The sequence below is a fragment of the Anticarsia gemmatalis genome, chromosome Z (genome assembly GCF_050436995.1).
Source record: "Anticarsia gemmatalis isolate Benzon Research Colony breed Stoneville strain chromosome Z, ilAntGemm2 primary, whole genome shotgun sequence".
Taxonomy (NCBI): domain Eukaryota; kingdom Metazoa; phylum Arthropoda; class Insecta; order Lepidoptera; family Erebidae; genus Anticarsia; species Anticarsia gemmatalis.
Window position 1 is genome coordinate 11,110,973 of NC_134776.1, and position 26,975 is coordinate 11,137,947.

A 26,975-nucleotide genomic window follows, 5' to 3' on the forward strand; every position below is an offset into this window, starting at 1 on the left:
AGGCACAGACAAAATCTATAAATCGAGGCCCGTGTTATAGATTTATTTTGTGTGTCGTATATAGCCCCGCAAGTCGTAAAAGTCGCTAGTAGAAAGGTTTACTGTTGTTGTAGTCGATGGCGACAGGTTGGTATCTTGTCCTGTCAATTCACCACGGTATCAACTTTTAGCTAGACATAATTATTCCAGATTGTAGGCACGCAGTAAAACACTTACTTAAATATCGTAAGATATACTATTCGTTTCTAAGATCATTATTCAATTATGTTAACACTGTAGGCTTGCAGGGATGAAACAGGGACACTTTCCGTTTGTTTCGACGTGGTCCAAAAACAACAAAGGACGTTGTCTAGCCCCACCGAACCGTGGCCTTTTGTCCTAATTAACGAATAATATCAAGATCAAAGAGCTACTCTAAAAAAATAAGCTTATTATTTGACTCGTACCGGGTTCACGAAAAAGCAAACAAGAAAACTGCCCGCAGTACACAAATAGTTAAATTTATTTAACAATGCGAGGACATCCCGCAAAATGAAGGTTTGTGTTGTAAATACAATTAACGGTTCTGAAATGTACATAATGGAGGCGTCTGCCCACCTGCCCGATAAACGTTCACAAACGGTAGTTTAAATAATAGCATTACAGATTGTCCTTTATAGTGGACAATAGGGCCTCGTCGGTCAACATTGTTCACGCATGTCAAGTGAAACCAACTCTATGATATTTTTTTATTCAGTTCAGCTCCTATTGTAGTATGCATATACGGAATTTTAAATTGAGAGACTGTCGAAACGCAGGACAAAACAAATAAAATAAAAAATACTATGCAGTTTCTGTCTCTACAAAGGTTGCATAGATTGTCAACATTGTATTTGTAATTTAATCTTCTGGTACTCTAAAGTAAATTAAATAAAGGATTCAGGTTTTGTTGTTAATATTCAGTCGGAAATTGCTACTTCAGTTTCATACTTACTCTTTAATTCGTATTGCTATAAATATACAGAAAAACTTATCTTAACAATACCTCTGAGATTAGTTCCTTTTTATAAAACGAAAAATGGACTGTTGTTTATAAGTATGCACTGGAAAAAGTTTTATTCAAAGATCAAAGTGAAACCGTACTCTACTGTTTAATAAAGAAAGATGCCGATAGTCGGATCGGATTAGAGCAGATTTTGCGCAACTTTATAACTTTTAACGAGGATAAATGGCATAAAGCTTTTGTAAGATACAATACTAGGCACAGACTGAAACATGGGATTGACTGCCTTGCTTTTCTCAACGAGTCTGTGCACGAATTATTTTAAAACTTATAAGAAACGGCTTACCTGTAAGTCGTTTTGGTACGGGTTTTTTTATCCAACAGTGGTCAAGAACTATCTTCATAACATTTTCTTTCAAAGAGATCGCATAGATTTACAAACTAATAAACACTTAGTGTAATTAATTCAAGTAGATTAAAGTTCATACTACGAAAAATAACTATTTTCATAACATTTTTTTTAAAAGAGATCGCATAGATCCCAAACTAATAAACACTTAGTGCAATTAATTCAAGTAGATTAAAGTTCATACTACGAAAATAGTTAAGGATCAAACCAGTTTGGCGCGCACTAGCCGTTAATAAGCAAGATTACGCGGTACATGTACCTACCAATAATTTAGCCAATATTCAATAGATCTTGGCAATCTAGCCGCTGTTCACCTGGATGCTCACTATTCAATATTAACTTGTAATAGGCACATACATATGTAGGTGCACATACTTCCCGGCTACATTCAGTTATACAGTATCAATTGTCTGATACCGGTGTGTGCGGGAGTAACGGTGTATTCAATACACTAATTAAACAAGGGCTACACTGCATACGCTGAATGGAGACCGCAACGGGGTAGTAAGGGATGAAGCTTACAGTCGCGCGACTTCGAATGTATAGGCAGAACACTCATGCCATTTGCACGTACATTCGACATTTCGAATCTGAAGACGACGTGCGTCCTTTGACGTTTTGTCCTAATTGTTTCACGGTATAATGAAATGAATGCGCGCTTCTACGGGAATGTATTCCGGGGATATCATGTCAACCAATCTTGTAAATGGACAAGACGTTGACTTATTGCTATGAATACTAATCTAAATGTGTCATGTTAAATTAAAACATGCGTTCAATATCGCAGAAAAGTAAAAAGTACAAGAATAAGTTATGTTTTCCTTAATTTAACACTTAAAAACTTTTTCAGATACGTGAAATTATGAAACAGACTTGCACATTGACGATATTTCATTGGTACCTATGCGTTTTAACATCTCAAGTGTGACAGTCTTAAGCCTATGAAACTTCAACCAAGTTTCAAACCTTGTGTCCAACTTATATATTACGGGATAGTTTCTATATAACGAACACAAAAATTTGGATGAAAAAAAAACTGATCTGTGCGGTATGCCATTAATATTTTTTTTTTTTTTTTTTAATAACCCATATCTGTCCCACTGCAGGGCAAGGGTCTCCTCCCAAACGAGGGGGAGGGGTTAGGCCTTGAGTCATTACATAATAATTAGGAGTAAGAAAATAAAGACTATAAATATATATTCTGTTTAGGCGTAAGGCAAAAAGAGATTGACGGGAAACACAAAATTAATATTACGCGACGTTAAGTAACATAGGATAGAAGTAGAAAGATAATAAATTAATTTTAAGTTTATTCGTCAAATACTTGAAAGTCTGGATGACATACAGGAAAATGAATAGAAGAATTTAACAAGAATTTCGCAGCTTAAGACAAAAACTTTGGAAGTCTTGACTTTGATTGTAACAAAATTTTGTGACACGACGTGACAATTCCTGGAACTTTAGTATATTTTCATGTAGGGTGTTGACGAACACGTAATTAAAATAATTAAAGTATCAGTAGAACGGCGGTTAAGATATCGAGCTTACAAAGTGAGAGGTCTCGCATGATTTTAAACATACCCATTGCTCCACTAACGGGAAACTACTCATAGCACAAGCCTTTGAGCTTAGCTGGAAGGATTATCAAGATTGTTAGTATTATATACCCCACAATGTAAGAAATCGTTTTATGATATTACGCGATGACATGGTTGCAACATTAACACAGAAAATAAACTCAATTAACTTTCAGTAATAAAATATATAAGGTTAAAAGACATGTATTCTAAAGGATTTAAGGTAGACGTGGCTATGTATCACGAAACATAATTAAACAAAGCCCGTAAGTGGTTTTGGCAATAACGTTAATACATGATTTACGGTACCAATGTATTGCCTACGATTAGGTTGTAGCATTCGTGCACATGCTTGTTTGTTAGATAACATTTCAGACATTGCTTAGTATTCTATGATCTTTTTCAATTTTGAAAACATATTTCAATATTAATTTTATGTTGCGGAGGTTTTTTTTACGAAAGCGCAATTTAAACTAAATAAAACTTTGATATTACACAAATAAATGTTTGGGTCTCTACGACCTCTGCATGCAGTGGAAATTGCCTGATGGCTCCTGATGGGTAGAAATAAGAGATGAAACTTTGTGCATAACTTGGCGATATTTGGGGTAACAGGTAAAATTGCTATTTTATTTAATTTCTTGTGTAACAATTATATTTATACGAAAATAATTCCAGACAAACAGAGAACAAATAACAACCATTCGATAGCATAAGTTTTACTAAAAAAAATACCGCTTTGAAAGCTAGATAAATATAACAATTATTAAAATTTGTAAGAACTACTTATTACAGCAACAGTTTTTGGCGATGAAAGGATGATGCTTTTCGATTTTTCGAATTACTCAAGAGGTTTCTTTATAAAACTTAACCCGTGAATACTCTATGACGAGATTGACATAATTATAGCCTACTTCTGACCAAAAAAGCGAATTGCAGCTGCAAGATAAAACCAGTAAACATATAAAGAAAAGGGTTTTAAATGACAAAGTTGAATTTACAACTAAAAATGTAAAGCAGAAATTCGATTTAACTGATTCAACATTCCAAAAAAGGGTAGGAGGTGGTCTCCGAAAAAGCAACAACAGTTAAAAAATACAAAGAAAGGAATCGCATAAAATCGAGCCCTTGACCATGACCAACTCTTGCCTTTAACTACTAATAGGCCACTGATACTTAGAAAATACATCGAAGGTCAGTTTTAATCTAAGAAAAAATTGGCGCAAGTAGTTATTGAAACATGCAGCACATATCGAAACAAAACAACGAACGAACAGCAAATTCAGAAATATCCCAAGAATCGAACCCGGGACCAAGCGCTTTCAACGCTAGCGTTCTGCAATGCATTAAGATAAAATACTTTATCAGATGCTGATATAAATATGATTTTTATCTATGTATTTACTCAAACAACAACTACAAACATGCTACATAAAATACCAACCAGAAAAAATTGTTCTTGCTTGTAAGTTGCGAAGTTGCGCCTAAACGCCAAACTATGGGGAAGATTTGTTAATCGTTGTTGAAGTTATTATTAGCTCACTGATGCATCATACCATCTACTTGGTTTTAATCTTTTCTCATCGCGTTAATGTTCAAAGAAAACCAACGGTAAGTCCAAAATACGGCACAGATTATTAAAGTGTCCGCCACTAAATATTTCACTAAAAGTGTCTTATATTACCAAAACTACTGATTATATAAATGGTTAATACAGGAACTAGACTAAAAATTATTTAAACTTTAATCCTAAGAATAGTTTTTAATAGCAAAAAGTCACAAAGCTAGTCAGCTTAACAAACTGTAAAGCTTTTAGTGTTTTTTAAGCACTGAAACTGCGATGGCAAAGTTTCGAACTCATTCGGTAGCTCGGACACTCCGACAGGTACTCGGACACAACCTGTTCTCGCAGCATCCGGCGCGACACTGATCACGACAGCGCAATAAATGTCTCAATCATAGACACTTCCCTATCTCACAGAGAGCTTCGGTGCACTGTAAACGCTAAACGTGTAGTGCACAGGTGAAAACGGGAGGAGGGATGGGGGTAGGTCCGCACCCACACATCTTGCTTACACGGCTCCACACTACAGACATACCCAGCTTTACCCGGGATGGAAAGGCCCTAGGCATGACTAAGAATTTCATCTCACATTATGTTTCCTCCAATAAATAAATAATCTACCAACTGGTCATGTGGAAGTCGAACATTTTTAATCATTAGATTGCCATCTAAAAGGATCGTAAATGCATAAAACTCGCTTCTTTAACGTTCAGATCGTTAATTTAATTAGTTAATGGTTACTTTATAAACCTTTTATAAAAAGGCATATGATAAGAAAATACATTTTCTAGTTTCTCAGTATTTACTGAGTTGTTTAAATGAAGTGCCTAGATATGAATTAGTTTACTTATTTTTATGCAATCTGCATTTATTATTATTATTTATATTAAAAAATATATTTTTTATAAGCGTGCTGCGTCTGTGGCCTGGTATATAAGTGACCGACTACTGATCACGAGGTGTTAGGTTTGAGTACCAGGAGGGCTATCACGTATCTCAGATGACAACCATTTGAAAGCCACTGTGCTGTCCATTGTTTTTTTCCTTAGATGATAGTGATTAATACGTTAAGTCAAAGCAGCAATGTACTGAATAGTGACCATAGATTTGACGTATACTAGCTGTCAACTGAGATACGTGATAAGCCCGCAGGTCGGGCAATGTACACAGTGTGAAAAAATAATATGGGATGGATATTGATGATCTCTTAATTCACAGAATGAACAATTTTATTTTTGAAATTAACAAGTATAATTTTCCTTTAGTACACATATCAACTCACTGAAATTTTAGCCTAATAAAACGCGATAGTTATGTACCAATGATAAGGATAAAAATACGTAAACAAATTAAATAAAACTGCACGTTTGGCACAGTGGTTTAAGCGGTCAATTGGCCGCAACAAACGTAGCGCCGCGTGTGGTGGGTTCGAATCCCACCCGGGACAAATCTTTGTGTGATGAGCACGAGTATTTGTTCTGAGCCTGGATGTCAATTTATCTACATATATAAGTATGTATTTAGAAGTATATAAGTATGATTATCAGTTATTTGGTTACCATAGTACAAGCTCTGCTTAGTTTGGAATCAAATGATGTGTGAGTTGTCCAATGATATTTATATATTTAAATATTAGATCTCAAGATTGAATAAAACCCAAAAAATAAATTACTAACTAATTATAAAAAACACATTTTAAAGGTGAAAATCAGGAATTCAATTGGTTTGGTTTTTGGGTTTAGTAATTTTTTGTCTACATATTTACGTCCTTTCTGTAGTTTGCCAATCAGTATTCATATTATTTCAAATCGTGCCGTAGCAATTGTTGCAGTAACAGTTGCAAGGTGTTTGTTCAGAGGCGAAATGTAGACACAAATTAATACATCTCGGCGCGGCGGCAGCTTCTTTAGTTGTGTGATATGCTTTCGGGTGACTTTATAACAATGAAACACCCTTTATAATATGAGTAAGAGTTGCAGAGTTGTAAGAAATACTCCTTACAACTCTGCCTACAACTGCGTATAATAGGTCTGAAATGAGTAACAAGATCCTTGTTTAAAGTCTAGCTGGCATATTCCACACCTTAGTACAAGCGAGGCATTGTCGACGTGATTGATAAGCGACAGAGGTTTTGTCTGCATCATAACTATCACATTACATGAAAATGTATTTAATGTATCATGTAGAACGTCACCTACCTAAGTAATTAAGTAAGAAAACTTTTAGGCAAGCAACAGGTTTTCAAAGAATTTGCGGTCACTTCACATAGTTTAGTGTGTTAGCTAAGACTAACATAAAAACGCAAAGTGGATCTCAAATTAGTCGCTGTTGGACTTTTATAAGTGTACCGTAAACACGTAATATAAAGACCGTATAAAACTACTATAGTTATTCTAGAGTCCCTTAAAAATAATTACCGGAGCAACATCGGTATTGTCTCAGTTCACATTTTTTAACGTTTAAAAGCACTTACTTTTGAAATACGTCATTTAAAAATAAAAATAAGCTGCCAGTTCGGCTCAGACGTAAGGACACAAGCAACATTTAAGCAGCTTTAGATGTTAGAGTGCTGCAGACGAGAAAATTTTCAGCGCTCCTTTGGGGTACGCGAATGGACCTTTAATGTTGTGGCAATGCCGACTTCTGTTCACTAGACAGCAAGGGGCTTCTAATTCCTAATCGAAACACGACAATTTATTGAACTGTACACACAATAATATTCTGCTGTATACTTTGAAGATAGAATTCAAGTACCTATCAAACGTTAAATCGTTTTTGATAGAGACTGCTCTTTGTTCTTATTTGATAGAAAGACAATTTAGAGCTACTGAAAGCGGAGTTACGTTGCGCTGCCACGATAACATATGTATATCGTATGTGTAATAAAATGTTTGTAAAGAAAACCTTTGATGTATGAACATAGAAAACATTATTCAGAAATTACGTCTTTCAGAAGCGAAGCTACAGGTTGGATATGCCGGGGTACGTTTTAATAAATTAAATAAACTTGCACAGAGACCAAAGAATGTATGTGGATGTGAGATGCAAGTGTAAGTTTGCGTAGTTACCTGTCAACTTGGTAGTGAAGTTGTGAAAGGCTTATGGTTGATAAGTAATTTGCCGTGCCCTTCTACTTCGCAAAGTTGTAGATTTATTTACACACGTTGGAACAACATAATAATAAAGTTTCACTCTGTTTCTCACAAACGGCAAAGGAGCTGTGTGAGTGGCAAGCTTTTAGTGGTAGAAATACGTTATCGCAAACAAGAATCTTTAATGTCTGGAGATAGGGAGATTATTCATATTTTATAGAGAGGTAAAAGGGTAAATATGAATGTTTTCTAGTAACATCCCATGAATTTTAAATCTGTGTACTCCTGGCTGGCTACGACTTTAAGTTATTTGAAATATATTTTTCTTTGCCTCAAAAGAGATGGGCGGGACTGGAAACGGATTGTACACCAAACGATGGTCGCCGCAGCCTAGCCTGACCACGGTCTTTTTTTTATTTTATCATATGGTTAGTAATCAACCTAGTGTCGAAGATGGTCAAGCCCGGAAGGCCTTGGACGTGGATTAACCACTGTTATCTTAATTGGTAACAACCGACATCGCAGTTATAAGTGCTCTCCGAAGCACGGAGATGCTCTGTTCTAAAACCAATACAGGGTCACAAATCTATAAATTGACCACGCGCCACGGTGCAGGTACACGATGATCCAGCGGCATTTGCGAGTTCATCGTGGTAGGATATTGTATAGGACAGATAGATTTGAAAGAAAAAGGATAGACCTATGCCTAGCAGTAGGACACATAAAGGGCCATCATCATCAACCTAGCCTTTCTTCTAACTATGTAGGAGTCGGCATCCAGTTTCACCGGATGCAGCTGAATACCAGTGTTTTACATAGAGCGACTGCCTATCGGACCTCCACAACCCAGTGACCTGGGTTATAACACTTATAACACCATACCCTTCGGTAAGACTAGTTGTTAGACTTTCAAGCATCTAACAGCCGGTAACGACTGTCAAAGATCTTTAAAAATTACAGGCCGGACCTACTATTTAAAGCGGATAGTAGGGCACATTAAGGGCCAAAAAACAAAAATAAATAGGGCTAATTGTTTGACTGATTATGCTGTATAGCGCTGTATGTAATAACTACAAATATTTGAAATAATAAAATAACTAGAAACATTTACTTGAATCAGTAAACCGGAACTTGTCGTTAAACTCTCTTTGTTGACTTGGCTTTGTTTGTTGCGGCTACAGATGAGCCCGGAGTCACTTTCATAGTTAACGCAAATATCGGCGGACGATCTGAATATTAATTTCGTCAGTAACATAGAACTGAATTATTTAAGACAGGTTACCAATCGTATGACAAACTTTAACTTAAAAAGTGAAAACCGGTTTTAATCTATACTAATATTATAAAGCTGAAGAGTTTGTTTGTTTGTTTGTTTGAACGCGCAAATCTCAGGAAATACTGGTCCGATTTGAAAAATTATTTCAGTGTTAGGTAGTAGAGGAAGGCTGTAGGCTATAAATCATCACGCTACGACCAATATGAGCAGAGCACCAGTAAAAAATGTTACAAAAACGGGGAAAATTTTCATACTCTTTATGTGACGCAAGCGAAGTTGCGCGGGTCAGCTAGTTTATATGTACCAGATTATTTTAAACCCGTCCGATTTTATATCAAGTAAAGTGACTAGGTTTGTAAAAGCAGAAAACATTAACAAGTGTTACCAGCCAGTATGAAGTCTTAATTGCAACCGAGAAGGTACTTACAGCTTTTAATTCGAAAAGAAAGAGGGTAATAATTTACGTTCAAAACAAGATTTTTAAAAGTCAGCGGAGAGCTTGGGATTTGAACTCAACACGACTGTATAAACCACTAGGCCATTATCTAAATAAACACGGACCGGCAAGATTTTTTCTCTGATGATAAACTAAGGGAGAGAAGGACGTAAAAGATTACGTCAACAGTAGAACATTATAGTTTATCTTTGTGAATACTCGCAGATGGTTGTGGCCAGTTATCTACAATTATCACAGAATATACCTGATACAGAAACGCTCTTTCGATTTTACTAAAACGCTTTTCTGATTGTTTACGGTAACTTGGCCTACACGTCATCATCATATCAATGCGTCAGATTTTAAGTCATTTTGGCAAGGCCCAAATAACGGATTAGGACTTTTTACATTTATCTATAGGCTGTTAGATTTTCACAAACTAGGCGGAATTCGATGACATTTATAGAAGTCTATTAATTAGACGAATTACGCTAGTATTTTTTAACTAATTATTCATAAATACACCAGTATAGGTACGATATAGATGTGAATGAAAGTTTCATTAAAAAATATCATTCCTTTTTCCTCATATACACGTTGCATTTATCTTAAACGTAAGAAACATTCTCTCGTTATATCGTTAGAACTAGAAAATTAAAAAAATAACAGGAATATTGTTTTAGCGTTGTTGTAGTAAAACAGTCTCAGGCTAATATAGGCAAATAATATAGTTAATCTAATAATATGTAAATGATTGTATCTAGATATTAAGTACATAAGCATATTACACCTTTGTTGCAACATAAGCATATTACACATATACTTAAAATAAATTCACTTTGTTCTGCAATCTGCATTCAGGTGTATTTGAAAACCTTTTTGTTTAGTAACCTGTTGTTACTGAATTTTAAGTGCTGCCCAAGAGTATTCTCTACATACACGTTACGATGACAAAGACAACACGAGTTAAAAGCGTTAGGTAACTTAATTTGTACAAAGAATAGCTAATGAATCAGATTTAATAAATACCTAGTTGACTAGAATGAAATTTGTAGCAGTGCGCTGTTTACGCATAGGTTCTCTTCCTTTGAAGGGCAAATTTTAATTGTGACTAGATTTTATTAGAAATTGACAGAGATTTATCCGTATCAGTCTATTTCCTCATCGCGTTAGGGGAATGATGGTAAAGAGAGTGTATTGTATGTTTTGTTCACACACAACTGGCCGTCACGAACAAATATTGATCGAGTGGAAATAATAATTCTTGTGGCAGGCAAATAAAGTAGAAGGTAGTAAAGGAACTGCGAATCTGCTGTACTTTTTCATCCGATAAGGAGAAATCTGGTAATGACTACTTTAGCGTACTTACCCGTATCGTTCGCACGGTAGTAGCTACACGTCTCGGTTAAAACAGCTGTTCTCTTCTTTGAGAGATTTTAAAGTAAGGTATACTGGTATAGTATATTGTAGGTATAGGTACATGTAATTATACGTTTCTGAAGAGTGGATTTTATACAATTTAGTGTTTTTGAAATGTGTAATCGACATTCGACTTTATGGTCTATATTCACGCGCAATAGAGAATCAAAATTTGTTGAGACAGTAAGTATCTAATTAGCAAATGCGGTTGAGTCGTGGTAGAAGAAGATGGTTATCTTCACAGTTTCCGTGAATAGCGCAGAGGTTTCGAGTTCGATTCGTAAGCCAGAGTTCATGAGTTATTCAGTCAAGTAATTCTCAGCGAATGCCCGGAGTTTGGAAGTTGAGGTCACAGACCTCGGTGCCTCGATGTCGGTCAAGCGTTCCACCGGGTTATGGATTATAGGAGTGCTGATGCAAAAGAGATTGTACTTGCGTGCCTATTGTAGGGTACATACAGTTGGTGAATATAGACCAACTTTTGGTTAGCAAGTTACAACGACGTTTTGTTGGTTGGTCCGACATTATTTTTACTCATAGTAAAGAAGTACAAGGGTTTCTTTGGCTGTTGTTAATATTAAAAGTGAATATTTCGTAAGGCAGTGTTTCCTAACTTGTGGTCTGCGGAAGCTAGGGGACCGCGAGTGTGTGTTTGTGGGTCCGCGGCCTTAGCAGGGGCAAGACCGCTTTTTCAGGCAGCCTTAGATTTTTTGCTATGGGTAATAAATGCCAGTAAATGCTGACATATACAGTCGAAAAATCCTTTTCAATATTCCGGAGGTCCTTGAAATGTGCTTGATTTCGTAGGGGTCTGTGAAACATTTTTGAGAAACGCTGCCGTAACGAAGTTTGTCGTGCGGTGCAGATAATGTTGCCGGCTTTTGGGTGGACGCTTAATTAGACCTAAAGCTGGGTGTAATGTAATTGTTTGAGTAACATTTTGGTCAGAATTTCACAGATAGGTGTTTACGTAAAGGTAGCATATATTTTCCGCAGTTGTGCTAGTATAAGGAGCATTCATCACCTGTATAAAATTCTTATACAAAGCAGTTCTGTCTCACTAACTATGCATGCCTATAGTCTAGTTTTAAGTAGAGATACTATCAGAAACAAGCTGACTCGCGCAGCTAATCTCGCGAGGAATTCGAGTAAAATCTAGTGAAAGAGTAACAGAGACTTTCGAATTTCAATCATGAAAAAGCATCTGTGGATATTGTTAGCATGAAATTATTTCTGGGCTAAATATAACCTTTGTATTTAGGTATCAAGATAAAAAAAAAACTGTGCCCCCATTGAAATCCATATAGCATGCTTAAAAGAGAAACACATTGTCACACAAACACAGTAGATAAGTAAAAGGAATTAGTATCAGTGTAATCTCACTGCACCTGTATCTTATAAACTATGGTTATCCAAAGGTCCATCCATAATGGCTTTAAATTGATAAATAAATTAAAACTCTGGTATTATTACTACAAATGACAATCACTATAAGTAAGTACCTATTTAAATTTACCCAAGATACTTAGAAAATGCCTATGCACATTATTGCTTTTTCTATCAATAAATAAATATGATTACTGTCTGAAGCAGTGTTTAATAATGTACACTAATATTGGATTGCATGCTGCTATTACAAAGCAAAAGATAACTATCAACTTATTGTCTTCAGTCATTGTTAGATTCTTTTAACCATCGGTTACCATAAACATCTTTCCATACTTTTTTATTATAACAGGAACACAACATGTAGGCTGAAAATGTTATTTCAATAGATATTATTATATCTAATTGTAATTTAGTAACCAATAGCTCAGTATTATTTAGATTTTTTTAGTGGAAACAGCGTTGGAAAAGGAGATAAAAATATTACAAATTAAAATTTAGTTTTATATTTTAAATTTTATTTAAATTTTCTACCATGAGTTGTATAGGAGAGGCATGACTAACAGTAGTAGGAGCAAGCTTGCCCCACAGAAAGTTGCCAAAAGCTGTATAGGATATTGTTGATATTAATAATAAATACAAAGGTAAATATTCAGGTTCTGTTAGTAAACATATTGATATTGTTATCCAAACACACTACACCTAGAAATGACTACTCTTCAAGTGGTTATTATCAATGGAAATAAATACTTTTGCTTTCGGACTTGTAGGAAAAATAGAGTTGTGAACTAAGACTTGTTGTTTGATAATATGAGTATTGGTTTTTGTCATAAAGGCTAGCAAACTTTTATTTATAGCAAGTCTAAAAGGTCTAGGTCTGACATTCACCAGCATTTGTTTTTATCCACTTTGTATCTGACTTTAACACTATTATTGAGTAAGCAAATTAAAATTAAGCAATCTACTACCTTATGTTTACTTTCTAAATATTAACTGTTATTTAAAGTGATTCATTAATAGATTGATTTTGTCTATAGCATTATTTACAAAACAAAACGCTGTCGAAAAGTATTTTAAATGAACTTGTATCGCGTTCTAATAATACAAGACGTCTGTAGCTGCGGGCAGTACAGCATATCAATCAACGAGCATAAAGAAGAATGTATTCGTGAACAAGGAGGGCCCTTCATGGGCCTAAACGTAAGTTATTTATGTTAGCGCAAGTGTTGAAAGAAACAAAGGCTTATAGTATTCGCAATATAACTGGAATGCTGTCACATTTAAATCTAATACTAATACAAATAATAAATAACATCGTATAAACATCATGCAACGCACCTTCAAGTGCCAGGTACATAGGTGGAACCCGGTGACATGGGGAGTAAATTAACATAACTTCGTCCTTACACTGTTTAGAACACTGGCCATAACTTTATAAAGTTAACACAAAAATGTCATTCACGACAAACTATGATCGAAAGACAACATTCTACATACACGTTTAGTTATGATACTATTGATATAAATTCACTGAATGAAATAAAATAATATAACACCTCCAATTAATCGACCATAGCTAGCCCTATGTGCGTTTGTAAAGAAGACCGATGAAAGCATAGTCTATGGCGTTTCAAGCGAATGAACACTGAACCCAAATAAAACAACGAACCATAGAGCGAACAATAATGAATGAATGGTTTGAATGAAACCGGAAGTAAACAAGAGTCGTGTACAGTCATTTAATTGTAAATATTAATTGGTTTATATATTAGTTTAAAATAAAATAGCAATAATCCAGTCAAAATATTCAAATAAGAATATTGCTGTAAGTTTTAGATGAAATTGACTGCATTATTATTTATTAAGTTTGTAAACGACTGCTAAAAAATTAGAAAATGTCTTATTCTTGTGTAATAAATTTGTTCTAAATTTGTAATAAAAGAAAATATTTTATTAAGCGGTTTGATCTTGTTTTCAAAAATATCTAAATATAATTTATAATGTTTTATTAAAAAAAGAGGATGCCCTATGAAAAAATAAGAGGAATATTTTTGTTTGTGCTCTGTCAACCCAAATTTGGTGTCTGCCTGCTTACAGTCTAGGTTTGCGTTATCTTTTTCAAATAAAATATCTCTTAAAATTTGTAACAATGGCTAATATAGCTGCCAAGCGTATCAAAAGAGAATTCAAGGAGGTCATGAAAAGCGAAGAGGTGAGTTGGTTATCATTTCTCTTTCTGTTTTCATAGAAACAGTAAATCGGTAGCAGTTACTTGCACTTTTGTTGTATGTCATATTTTAGAGAACGATCGATCTGTGTGAGTACAAAGTGCACCCGAAAGCAATACGATTTTTTCAATTATATATTTAAAATGTATTGTATTTGAATGCAATTTGGTAGAAAAACATCTGTGTGAATGATTCAGCAGGTTTTATGGCTTCCACTGTCTTGTTTATCACACTTCTGTACTAATCCATGTTCGCGTATTTTTCTAACAATTCACGTGAAATTGGCCATGATCATTGAAGTTATTGATGTTGTTTTGTTGCAATTTATAACTTGTTGCAATGCATTGCTGTGTTTCTGCTCAAATCATTATTACATTATCACCATGTGTTTTCAATATGTTTCACAATAACAAAAATAAATGCGATTATTTTAGCCATTGCGACTATGAAAGTAGTGTCTACATACTACTAGCTGGCTAACTTACATGTAATTTTTTATAACATTAATTTCAATAATAACTAAATATTTATACCTATTTGAATTTAATACTGTTGGAATTTAATTGGCTTTTTCATTCAATTTACCTGTTTGTTTATTTCCCTATACATAATTACAATCAAGTTGGCTAGAAACTGTTACATCTCATACAATATGTTAGTTCGCTTTACATGTTTCCGTTCATGTTTTAACTGTCACTAATTCAATTCCTTCATTTTGGTCTTGATTCTGTTGCATGTAACATCATTCTCACTGTGTGTAGGTATACAAATGATAAATTTGTTTACTTCATGATGATTGTTATAATAAACTGTGCCAGTTTTGTGACACACATTTTGACTTCTATCTGCCTTTGTTTATTTATTTTAAGATCTTATTCATGTATGCTCAGAACAGATATACAATACCTATTCAATCCTTTCTTCTAAAACAATCCCTTTTTTTCATTATCTTAAGATTTTGTTTCACCGAGAGCGGACTCTAGCGATACTAGACATACTTAAGAAAAGAGTGCCTTTTCATATATTCTTATAGAATATCTTAAATCAGTTGAAATGAATCAATCAATCACATTTGCACACATAAGAAGCTCTCAATAATTATGGTTGCCAAACTAAAAAGTGAACCATATGGAATTAATGCTTTTGAGATCTATCCCTACAATAATGGGTAACAGTCTCGAGGAAATACTTTGATTTTTCATACATTATGTGTTCAGTTCAGCCATAAGAGAGTTGTGTATTATCTTGTCACATTTTTAAAAATGGTTCCATTTTATTTCATGACATTTTCCCAAATTCTTTTACATTTTAAGAATAGTGATGATTGAATATACCTAGGTAACTTTACCAAGAAAAATATTTAAACATCTTTAAATTAGAAGATGTAGATAGATTAGAGCAACATTTATACCTAGTTCTTTGTTTATTACTTGACGCATCAAGCATTTTAATTCTAGCTCTACATAAGTTATTCATTATGTCGCCGAAATGCGTGAAAATGACGGAATTTGTTCTTAAATTATGTATTTACACATTTAGCGTATGCACGCCTAAAAGCTCCTTTCCGCAACAATACGCATCTCTTACGATTTCATGATCGTATATGTGTTATATTTCGTAACATTAATATTCACTACATCATAGTCTTATAATTATGAAAACACGAAATACGATTTAAATACAATCTCAATGACTATGAAGATAACATTTGGTTTGTGACTCTGCAGTTTCTAGGTTAGGTACTGAAGGCTTTTGTCTTGAGAATATCACCGGTCGACAAAGAACTAACGTTTGTGAATAAGTGCGAATTTGCGGTTTCAGGCAGTTATTGTATACTTAATTCGCTTATTTAGTTTGCATCGCAGCGGCGCCGGCGAAACGCATCCCGAATTATACACGACTTCGCCGGCGCCGCGGGGTTAATGTTTTTTGATTCCCTCATACTTACATTTAACTTGGCATAATGTCTGAAGAACGAGTAACTATGTATAATAAAATTATGTATGCTAGGATTTTTCAAGCCTATTCTTTTCAATGAGAATGAAGAGGAAATGTGCTCTTTGGTTACTTTAATTAATCTAACAAACAAAGTTTATTTACTTATGTTAATATAAATAAAATTAAGTTAATATAATTAGGTACATTATTGTGTGTAATTTCGGCCATGACTGCTTTTACTGAGATAGTCAAACTTTCAGATACATCTGATTGCTTACAAAATATTCTTACTCTTTACCTATAATAAAAATAAACATAGATTACAATAATATAAATGTATTAGTAAGCGACATGGAGAAAATTAACTAGCTTTAACCATTACTAAGTAAATGTATAACATTTTCTCAACTGTTCACCAACAAACAACAACAGGACAATGGGATATGTCTTTCTATTTAAATAATTTCGCCTTTAACATTTAATTTCATTACTAAACTATCGCTTTTGCTGTGCGACGTCTGCATACTGTGTCTTAGCTGTGCGTTTAGGTATTGCTAGTGCGATAAATATCGTGTGCAAAGACTGATATGAGGCTATTGATAACCATAACATAACCAGGAAAAAACGGTCTCGCAATTATCGTCAACCACGCGATATTTATGTTTATATACCATTATCCCCAAAGGAAGTAGGCAGAAGTATAAATACACACACATTTCACTATTCAATTCTTAGTCCCATGTATTAGGGTGCGAACCAATTTACCTATTCTTATAGTAGGGCCGCCGAGTAATTACCGATTTGACAGATTATTCTTTAAATTAATCGATATAACCTTGCACGAGCGTCACATTTGCGGAATGATTTAGAATACCTCTTTAATATAAAACTTTATGTCAAAATATCAGAATTAAGTAATTTTCCAATAAACACTGTTTCAAAACTTAAAATAGTTTGTAAATAATATGAAAACATTTATTTTTTGTTCTTTAGCGCGCTTGTATAAAGTTACATGGTGCGGATTCGTGCGTCTTGTTTTCATAGTGATGTGCTTAATAGTATTCGGTCCGAATTCATTGGAATAGGTATGATTTTTATTTCAAAGAATATTGATGGAATATAGGATAAGGAATACGGATATTTATTTTATTTCATCAAGGATACTCCACCTAATGAAGAACTTGTGTCTTTAACTATTATTGGTTTTGATTTTATTTAATTAAACTCTATACTAGAATATTTAAAAACAAACTGTTCCAAAATGATATTAGAGTTACCTGTTCAGTCACTTCACTAGTATTGTCAATTTGTCATGTGTCAAATCGGTAATAATTCAGCGGCCCTACTATAATATTATTTCTGCAGATGTTAGAAAATTCGAGAAACATGATATTCACATAAGTTTTCTTTTGTTGTTGTAGGTCGCGGGTGGCACTATCAAGTTGGAGCTGGTCAATGACAGCTGGACTGAGCTGCAGGGTGAAATAGCGGGCCCGCCAGATACTCCCTATGAAGGTGGAACCTTCCTGCTGGAGATCAAGGTGCCGGAGACATACCCATTCAATCCACCCAAGGTAATGGAACAATATGATTTTATTTTACTTTTCAGGTATAATTATGAAGATGTATAGTTTTAGTTTTTATGGAACTGTTATTGTTTGCGGTGACATATAACGGAGACACTATTTACTTTCCTGAGATCATGGTTCTCCACCTAGTTTTCAAAAACTACAATTGGTTTTCATTTCAGTGGCAAATTGAGTATGTCTACAGTTAGCTGTTATTTTTTTTAAATTTCTCTATTTTTCGACTATGTTGATGAATTTTGTGATATCATCTTCTACCTGTAGAATGTTAAAATAATTATTTCAGCATCGTCTTTGTTCTTGCTTCAGTACTAGTTTCGAAAACAGTCGTCTTATTTAAATCTGTATATATAATCGCAATAAATTCATGTAGTTCAGCTCTCCTTGCAAGGTTTATCTTTAAAAGTACAAAAGCTCTGTTTGAAAGTAATTTTAAACATGTCGACTAATGCTACGTCACTGTCCACGTGGCGATATGTCAGGGAAGACGGTCAATGACTTGTTTGCAAACATTGCTAAGGTCGTTGAAGAAACTACTTGCAAGTTTGCCAAATGTTGGTCCTTATGAGCTAATAAAGGAGAAATTGCAATGTACATGTTATACTACGGGTTGTAGATAAATGTCGGTTAAGCTAACCGATGGATAAAGTGAAGCGAACGTGTGGAACCAACTGTCACTATTCCATGTCATAAGCTATCCGGGAATTGTTCGGAAATAGTGAAGCCATTATTATTTTTGAGATAAAAATATTCTATTGGAAAATTGTCGTAAATAGATTCAATAACTGCATTCTAGCTAATAATTTTCAGATGTGCTTTATTGTGTTACATGTGTTATAACTTGACACCTGAGCTAATAACCAGACTTCTCTTGAAATAGCCTCAGTTATTCTCGTCTTTGCGGGGGTTGGTCTTATTGATTTTGAGATCCTCTATTTGTGTCAGTTTGTACGTGATATTTTATACTTAATGGTTATGATACAAGTTAATGTCTTTTGTTATGCCCATCCGATGAAGCTGTTGGCGAATAATGTCGTATGTATGTACCTTGAACTGGTCACGAAACTAGGTGATGGTACATAAACAGGGTTCCAATGTATTAGAGCTTTATTTCCTGAACTCTTGCTGTTATTTCGTAAATCAGACAGTTTATACTGTCTCTTTTGTAATGATTAACCTGCAGTACTTAACTTCAAATAGGTACCTACGTAAATTGAAATAATTTGTGTTATAATTCTACAATTAGCGTTTTGTCACTAGCTCGTATTGATATGACCTTCGATGTTTGAGGCCGCTGATTGCCAAACAAGGTCAAAAGTAAAATGATTACAGGTGTTTTCGACGCAGAACTGAATTTTGTAGCATTATGAGGTTGGGAGCTTGTTCAGATGAGACTTAACACGCGTGAGTCGAGCGTGGCCAATACACCACAAACAAGAGATATTTGCGTCATTCATAAACCGTGACCCCCCACGTTCCTCCAACAGTAAAAATAATAAAAGACTTTACTTTAGCGTAATGTTCTTTGCAGATTCGCTTCATGACGAAGATCTGGCACCCTAACGTATCGTCGGTGACAGGCGCTATTTGTCTGGACATATTGAAGGATCAGTGGGCCGCCGCTCTCACCCTGCGCACTGTGTTGCTGTCCATCCAGGCCCTGCTGTCGGCCGCTGAGCCCAACGACCCGCAAGATGCCGTGGTAGCCAAACAGTATAGGGATGACCTACAACTCTTCAATCTGACGGCCCGGCACTGGACCAACGCTTATGCCGGCGGACCTACAACCATTTGGGAATTCAACCAAAAAGTCCAAGTATTATTAGATATGGGCGTAGACGAAGATCAAGCTAGGGTTGCGCTTTCCACTTTTGATTGGGAGCTCGAGCGAGCTACAGAGCACCTCTTTAGTTAGTGAGATGCTCGAAAAATGAATTTTGACAGTAATATAAATGTAATACTATGCTGTTAAGTTAACGATAAACTCTTTGTGATTCATAAAGATTCTCTCCAGAATATCACCCACACTATCATTAATTACGTGTAAAATCATTACATTTGTATATATGTTACCTTAAAAGGACGAAACGTGTTGGAACTGGCGTTGAAATACAAAAAATAGGCACCTGAAAAAAACATATAGGCATCTGACTTTTCCGTATCTTGTCCTAACAGCAAATTTAATTTCTACATAAATCCAATAGATACCCACGGTGATTATGAATCGCGTTTCCATTTCCGTTCCATTCCCATTCTTTAAATGCAAATATAAATGTTTCTAATTCTGACTGTTCGTAAGGTTTATGGCACGCTAACTACTCGATGCTTGTAGATTCTTCACGTTTTACTAGCCTTCCTGCGTTATTCGTAATTTCATGGTAACATGACGCATGATAATCTAGAATATTGGATAATTTAATGTTTCCGTGTTACTGAAAAACAATTACTTAATGATAATTGAAATGTTAAACATTTTAAAATTAAAATTTTTAGCTTGCATGATGCTACATACATTACGTACAATAGACGCTAGGCAGCTAGTAATTAGCAGCTTAATTGAGGGATCGAATTTCGAGTAAGGATATGGTTGAGGCGATCTACAGGGTACCTGTGGTCTATGGGAAAATTGGTGAACATCTGCTGCGAACAACTTAATGAACTGAAATCTAACTGCTCACTAAAACTTAATTTGCGACGAAGTTACATAATATTTTTATACAAGCATATGATTTGCTTTGCTTTTAGTTAATTTAAATACCGTTTGTCACCTTTAAATAAACAGACGGTTATATTATTTTATACACATCACTACCTAATTAGTTTTGATAAATTGCAATATATTTGTATAGACATACAATATAATATAATAAAGAAACCATTTTTATTTTGAACTGCTATGATTATGTGATTTTTATTTAAATGACTTCATATATAAAAAAATTAGCATAGGTTATAGGTGTATTTACCTTTTTCAATGTCTCTTTCTTGTGATGTAATTATATATTATCAACTCCATCTTATATTTACGTTTACTATATATTATGTTATAATGAAATATTATTTATGGTATCTTAGTAGATTCCATGTAACGGAGTGAATGTTAAGAACCAACAATTTTACTGTTCTTTAAGAAAGTAAAATGGTGATGTCGAAAAACACAGTGTGCACAAAAAATATGTCTGTACTGAAATTTTAAAGGTCTTCTTTAGGTCTTCCACTCCCACAATTAAGGCAAACACTGCTAATTATTCTTATTAAATCCCAAGTGCTTCTAATAACATAATAATATATGTGTTTTGCAGAGAGATTTCCAATTAACAAAAATAAAGTAATAGTGTAAACTTGAGTTCTTAACATCCACTTCGCGTCTAATTTAAAATTTTCTTTGTAGTTTTATGTCTAGATAGTTTTGTATAGCTAGTTGGAGAGAAGCCTGAGGGTAAGGATTTCAAAAAATTGTAACAATACATAATTAATAAAAAATCATACCTCTTTTATTTACATACATTACCCACTTATCTAGAGTTAACGAACTTAGTGGCCAGTTTCATGATCTACTGGTAAGTCTCTGATAGTTATCAAAATCAAAATCAAATCATTTATACATATAGGTCAAATGCTGACACTTATGATAGTCAATGATACAAAGAGTGAATTTGCCGCCAGTTCGGAAGGTAGGGCCAATGAGAAGAGCTGGCAAGAAACTCTTGGCCACTCTTTTTAATCGCCAAATGGTTTTAACAATATAATTATGTCTGGTATAAATCATTGAATGTGTAAGGAGCTGCTACCAACACCACCGAAAACACTTTGATCATAAGATAAATTAAATTAAATCAATATAATATTAAGGTGCTAGTAAGCACGATAACAAGTGTATTGGAAGCATGCTGGGAGCATCTACCTACACAATGATAGTATTGCAATCATAAGAGGCATCTCAAGAGCATACTATGGCACAATGAATTAATTATATATTGATTTATATGTATTTTCTTGAAAATTTTGGCAAACTCGCCATAACCAGGACGACCAGTCACCCCAAGCAGCACCCGTTCAGTATGACGCATGGACCAGCCATCACCCCCTTCGCACATATTAGAGGGAAGGGAGTGACCCGGCACACGACGCCGCCGCAAGCAATGACATTTTAGTGAGCATGACGAACCTTGGCATGGGAGCCCACCATTTCAAGAAAAAAAAAAAAAAAAGGTAATGAATACCACTGAGATTCGTGCGATACCTCTCTGTTACAGAGTTAAATTACTGATTTATATTTATACAATGCAAAGATGTATATATACATAAGTAGATATCTGAAAGATAAAATGACTGCAAGTGTATAAATAAAAAAAAACTCAATATTCTACGTGTTAACAGCCGACCGTCAATCTAGAAGTCTCATTATTGCATTTTTTCAACATAATATGAATATCCTGATGGAATATAGACTGATTACAAAAATAAATTTACTTACCCTAGCCCGCGACTTCGGCCGCCTGAATTACAGGAGTAAAAATTATCGTTATGAATTGTCTGTGTACCAAATTCAAATCCGTTATGTTGTTATTGCGTGAATATGTGGGACAGTTACCTTATACGAAACCAAAATACTATTGATAAAGTCTAAATAATAGTTATAAAGTGTCAACGTTCCTACGAGTCGTACTACCATTTTTTTCACAAAGAAACCTATAGACATCCTGTTACGATCTGAACACTAAACTATCTAAGATTCGAGGTCAAATCAATCAATGTGTCTCGCTACACTTAAGTACTAGTTGTAAATACCAATGTTTGTGTCGAACATAGATAAGTGTAAGTACTTAATAAATGCATACGGCTTTACAGGACTAATAGTTATTTGCCTGCTTAATTTTTTAACACAATAGTAATGTCCTCCTAGCCGATATACGGCTACGGCGGTCAGTTTCATTGAAACTGGCCATCTGTGCAGGACTTTGTTTATAGTGTCCAAGTGTGTGCACAATACACAGGTACACTCTCTATTCCATCACTCTCATAGTTTGGTGGGACGGATAACCGACACGACCAGTGAGAGGTCAGGCGCAGGACCGACGGCTTTACGTGCTCTCCGAGGCACGGAGGTCTTCGACCTCAACTTCCTAACTCCGGGCAATCTCTAAGAAATTCTTAACAGAAAATCTCAGAAAAGACTTTTTTGGCCCGACCCAGGATTCGAACCCGAGACCTCTCGCACCGCAGTACTACCGACCGCGCCAGCCAACACCACAATACAAAAATAACCACAATATAATAATAACAATAAATAAGTAACAAAACAACACAATAGTAAAAATAAGTAAAATCACTGAACTAATTACTACTATACATATACTAACTACTTACTACGAAAAATACTGGCATTTAGTTACCTACTTAGTTTCCTTCTGACTCTATAGTTCATACCTTCTACAAATTTATAGATATCTAATAAGTATATTATGCAGTAGGTACTAACGACCACCCGCGGTTTCGTCTACACATACACAGACTTTCGTTTTTCCGTTTTCAGAACATTTTTATTGTGCCATAACTATTTAATTAACTTCACATGTAAGGTAATGTTCCTTAAAATGTTCCTATCTTTTGGATGAATACTTGGATTACTAGGCTTTATTACTCTTAGAGCAAGCCAAACTTGAGGGCGATTTGGAACATTGGAGCACAAGCACATGTCCTACGTACGTATGTTTCATAAGTAAAGAATAAGAATCCTTGTCTTCTTGGCACAACAGACGCGTCGTGACGTGGCGACTACCTTAACAGCTGCGCAGTGTACATCCATAAAACCCTTCTTTTAACCGATTTCATAAATGTATTAGCAATATACTTAAAACAAATTAATATCTATTCGTATCTTTGTATTTACTTGCGTGAATCCGAGACCCATCCGTCTTCGAACCCGCATATTGGAAATAAATGCAGGGCAAGTGATTAGTTGACCTAGGTAAGTTCGAGTTCGACTGATATAAATCATTCTTGATTTGTTAGTCAATGTGCTGTCGCTTTGATTGGTTAAAAGTGAATCCTGTTCCATGATTATGTAGCTGTACCAGGCATGCGAAATCTTGATATTTATTTTCCATACTGGATTTATACACCTACCACCACATTTTACTTTTTCCAGCGGATGATAAGCAATTCATCAAATCTATTATTTAATTATAAAAGAGGATAGGTATTATAATTCAAGATTAAGAAATTTTACTGGATAAGTAGGTACCTACCTATTTAGGTACATGTATTTGTCAGTTATTAGATTGGAAATTTTACCTGCCGTACCTAAAGATTAGGTACGGCAGGTAATGTGTAAAGTTCTTAATTCTCGTACGCTTCTGTCCAGTCCTCAAAATAAAAACTATCTTATGAGTTAATCCGCGATAAAAAAAAATACATCAACAATTTTATAAACTATTTAAATCTTTCGCGATACAAGCTCTTGTAAGTTATTAAAATTTCTAGCTACTGACACCATTAAAATGATCTGCTCATTTCTTATGAAGTATTTTATCCATTCATTTTATTGATGCAAATAATATTCTGGTTTATTGAAGCTTATTCATGTTAGGTCGTTATTAGAAACTAATATAATATATTTCCGGGTCTGGTTAACAGTGCAGGATGGAGGGATCCGTATTTGAATGAAAAAACGAGTAGAATAGATGAAGACTGCTCTATAAATGAACGGCCAAACGATGTTATTAAAACAAAATATCTTTTGAAAACCGTTTTTATTGACATCCAAAGGGGCTATCACCTATCTCAGTTGACAACCATTTGACAGCCACTATGCTGTACATTGTTTTCTCCCTTAGATTAAAGTGATTAACACGTAACGCCAGCGCAGCGATGTACTGAATAATGACCATCAATTTGACGTACACTAGTTGTCAATTGAGATACATAATATGCCCGCTGGTGTTGCTTGGCAACTTGTAAATATTAAGTGATCGTTGATTATACCTACTTCTTTACAGGCCTTCCCGACACTCGTGATTAAGTATATCTACTATAGCTTTATATTACTTTAGCTAGCTAGCTAGATTTATACTACTATTATAATATTAGTATAGATTCGAAAATCGGACCATTAAAAGCAACAGAGTCATGTACTTGAATAGGTTTACAAGCTAAGCTTTGCTAACACTTCAGCTTGTTATAAGTTAAACGATGTCCTCGTTTAACTTATAATAGGCTGAAGCTTTGCATCAGTAAATAGATATAAGTACCTATAGTGCATTGGAAAGTTACATTTAAAGTTTCATTTTCAGAGGACGTCATAAGATTTCTTTATGTGTACACGTACGGGGGGTCACTATAAGCTCAAGTTCGAGTTTATGGGGTCACCTCTATTATCCCCTGGGCCCATTTTTTTCGAGAATGCAGCTGGGGAACAAATGTAGCGACCCCAACACTTGAACTAAAGCATTTATTGACCCCCCGTACACTTTAAAAAATCAAATTTCATGGGTCGCAACCTCTGAAAAACGCAAGCTTAGGCCTAAAGTGCAACATTTTAATGGACTAAGTACTGTTAGAGTTAAAATTAATAGATTTATCAATGTGTCTGGGATGGTAGCAACACAGCATCAGTAACTCAAAGGGTTCAGTGTGAATTGATATGTCAATGCAGTCAAGTGCTTACTTGTACGGTCAGCTACAAAACTGACAGAATAAATTAAAACTTTAGAGCCACCTTACTCCCATACATACCTACTATTAGAAACAGTTGATATTTGTTGAAGTTGTTCATTGCTTAGGTTTTAGCGTCTAATTTCAGCTTGAGCAAATTGTTAAGACTGCAGAGATTTTAATAATATTAAGTTGATTAGCGACTTATTTAGTCGTCTGTACATAAAAGTTTACACTGGCTACTTAAGTCAGTAATTAATTTACCCCCGGTTTCTGAGTACATTTAGCGGTAGTTTATCTATTCAATAGCGTTTTTTTATATGAGTTTTAACGGTATTGAATAGATAAACTACCATTAAGTGTGCCTTAGAAACCGGGGATTAGTTGTTTTCTAATTTGTAATTTATGGGTAGGTATGTTCATAATAGCATAACTACTTATGTCAAAAAATATATATTTGCATTCTATTGTAAATGGCGAAATGTGTCTTGTATCAATTTATATTTTTTTCGCGTTTTTTTTACTCCATTTTACGCAATTCAATAATTATTCTATTCTATACTGTGTAACTAGTAACGAAATGTTGCAGAAGGATAGCGGGGGCTAAATAGTAATCCTTATATCATCGGTTTTCATTGGTTTCAATAACTTGCCCGCGGTTTAAAGTTAAGTTTAACTTTTACAGACAACATAGTAGCTTGTCAAGCTTTTCTATGACAGCAGGATTATCATAAATTGAAGTGCTAAGAAAAAATCATTGTTATTTTGTGATCTTAGAACATTTGCTGTCAATATTTACTTTGTCAAACCATTCATTAGTAGGTAAGCAACTAAAGTTTCAATAATTTATTGGCATAGAGTGGCAGGCTGATCCCATGACGAACTGAATAAGTAGCAATCTATTCTTTTCAACCTTACTATTATTTAAGTGTACCTACCTACATCCTAACGTTTTACGGTTTTATGAGTCTAGTGACTGCTGATTTACTCTTTGATTAAAGAGTATTGACCCATAAAATTGACTCTTTCTAAAAAATAACTTATTTACTCTTAAAACCTCACATAAAACATTCACTGCAACGCTTGAAAAAGGTGCTAAAACAAATATAACCTGTTTCAACCACGTTGAATAAATTCTCAGTTAGTCTGTTGCCACCAGTATGCCATTCGTGTGGTTTCTTTGTTTTGTCATTTGAACAAAGCAAACCATGTCAATGCTCTCAGACACAGTTGTATAGATGTCTTAACTAAATGCTGCGATCGAAGTAGGCCTAGTATCGAAAGTTTAAGCTCAGGAATAGTTGGTCGCTTCCTAGCAAAGCAATGAGTTGCCAGTTGTATTGTGTTGACTGCTGATTACAAGTCATTTAGCTGCGAGGCGAAGGTTGTACTTTAAGACACGTAGCGCCATCTAGCGAAAACCACG

The 26,975-nt window shown here is 34.7% G+C and overlaps 2 protein-coding genes across 3 annotated transcripts in view; one reads left to right on the top strand and one right to left on the bottom strand.

The window, feature by feature from the left end:
- Window positions 1-13,753, bottom strand: part of LOC142986233 (discoidin domain-containing receptor 2-like) — a 46,618-nt gene extending 32,865 nt beyond the window's left edge. For both annotated transcript variants that reach the window (XM_076134597.1, XM_076134596.1), the window contains exon 1: window positions 13,480-13,753. The gene's annotated coding sequence lies outside the window, so the exon portion shown is untranslated. The remainder of the gene's footprint in view (window positions 1-13,479) is intronic.
- A 441-nt stretch (window positions 13,754-14,194) lies between these two features.
- On the top strand, window positions 14,195-21,379 carry Ubc4 (ubiquitin conjugating enzyme 4). The gene is made up of 3 exons (XM_076134685.1): window positions 14,195-14,353; window positions 17,729-17,881; window positions 19,425-21,379. Exons 1-3 carry the CDS (start codon window positions 14,291-14,293, stop codon window positions 19,806-19,808), a joined length of 600 nt encoding a protein of 199 aa, XP_075990800.1. The 5' UTR covers window positions 14,195-14,290; the 3' UTR covers window positions 19,809-21,379.
- Window positions 21,380-26,975: the final 5,596 nt, after the last annotated feature.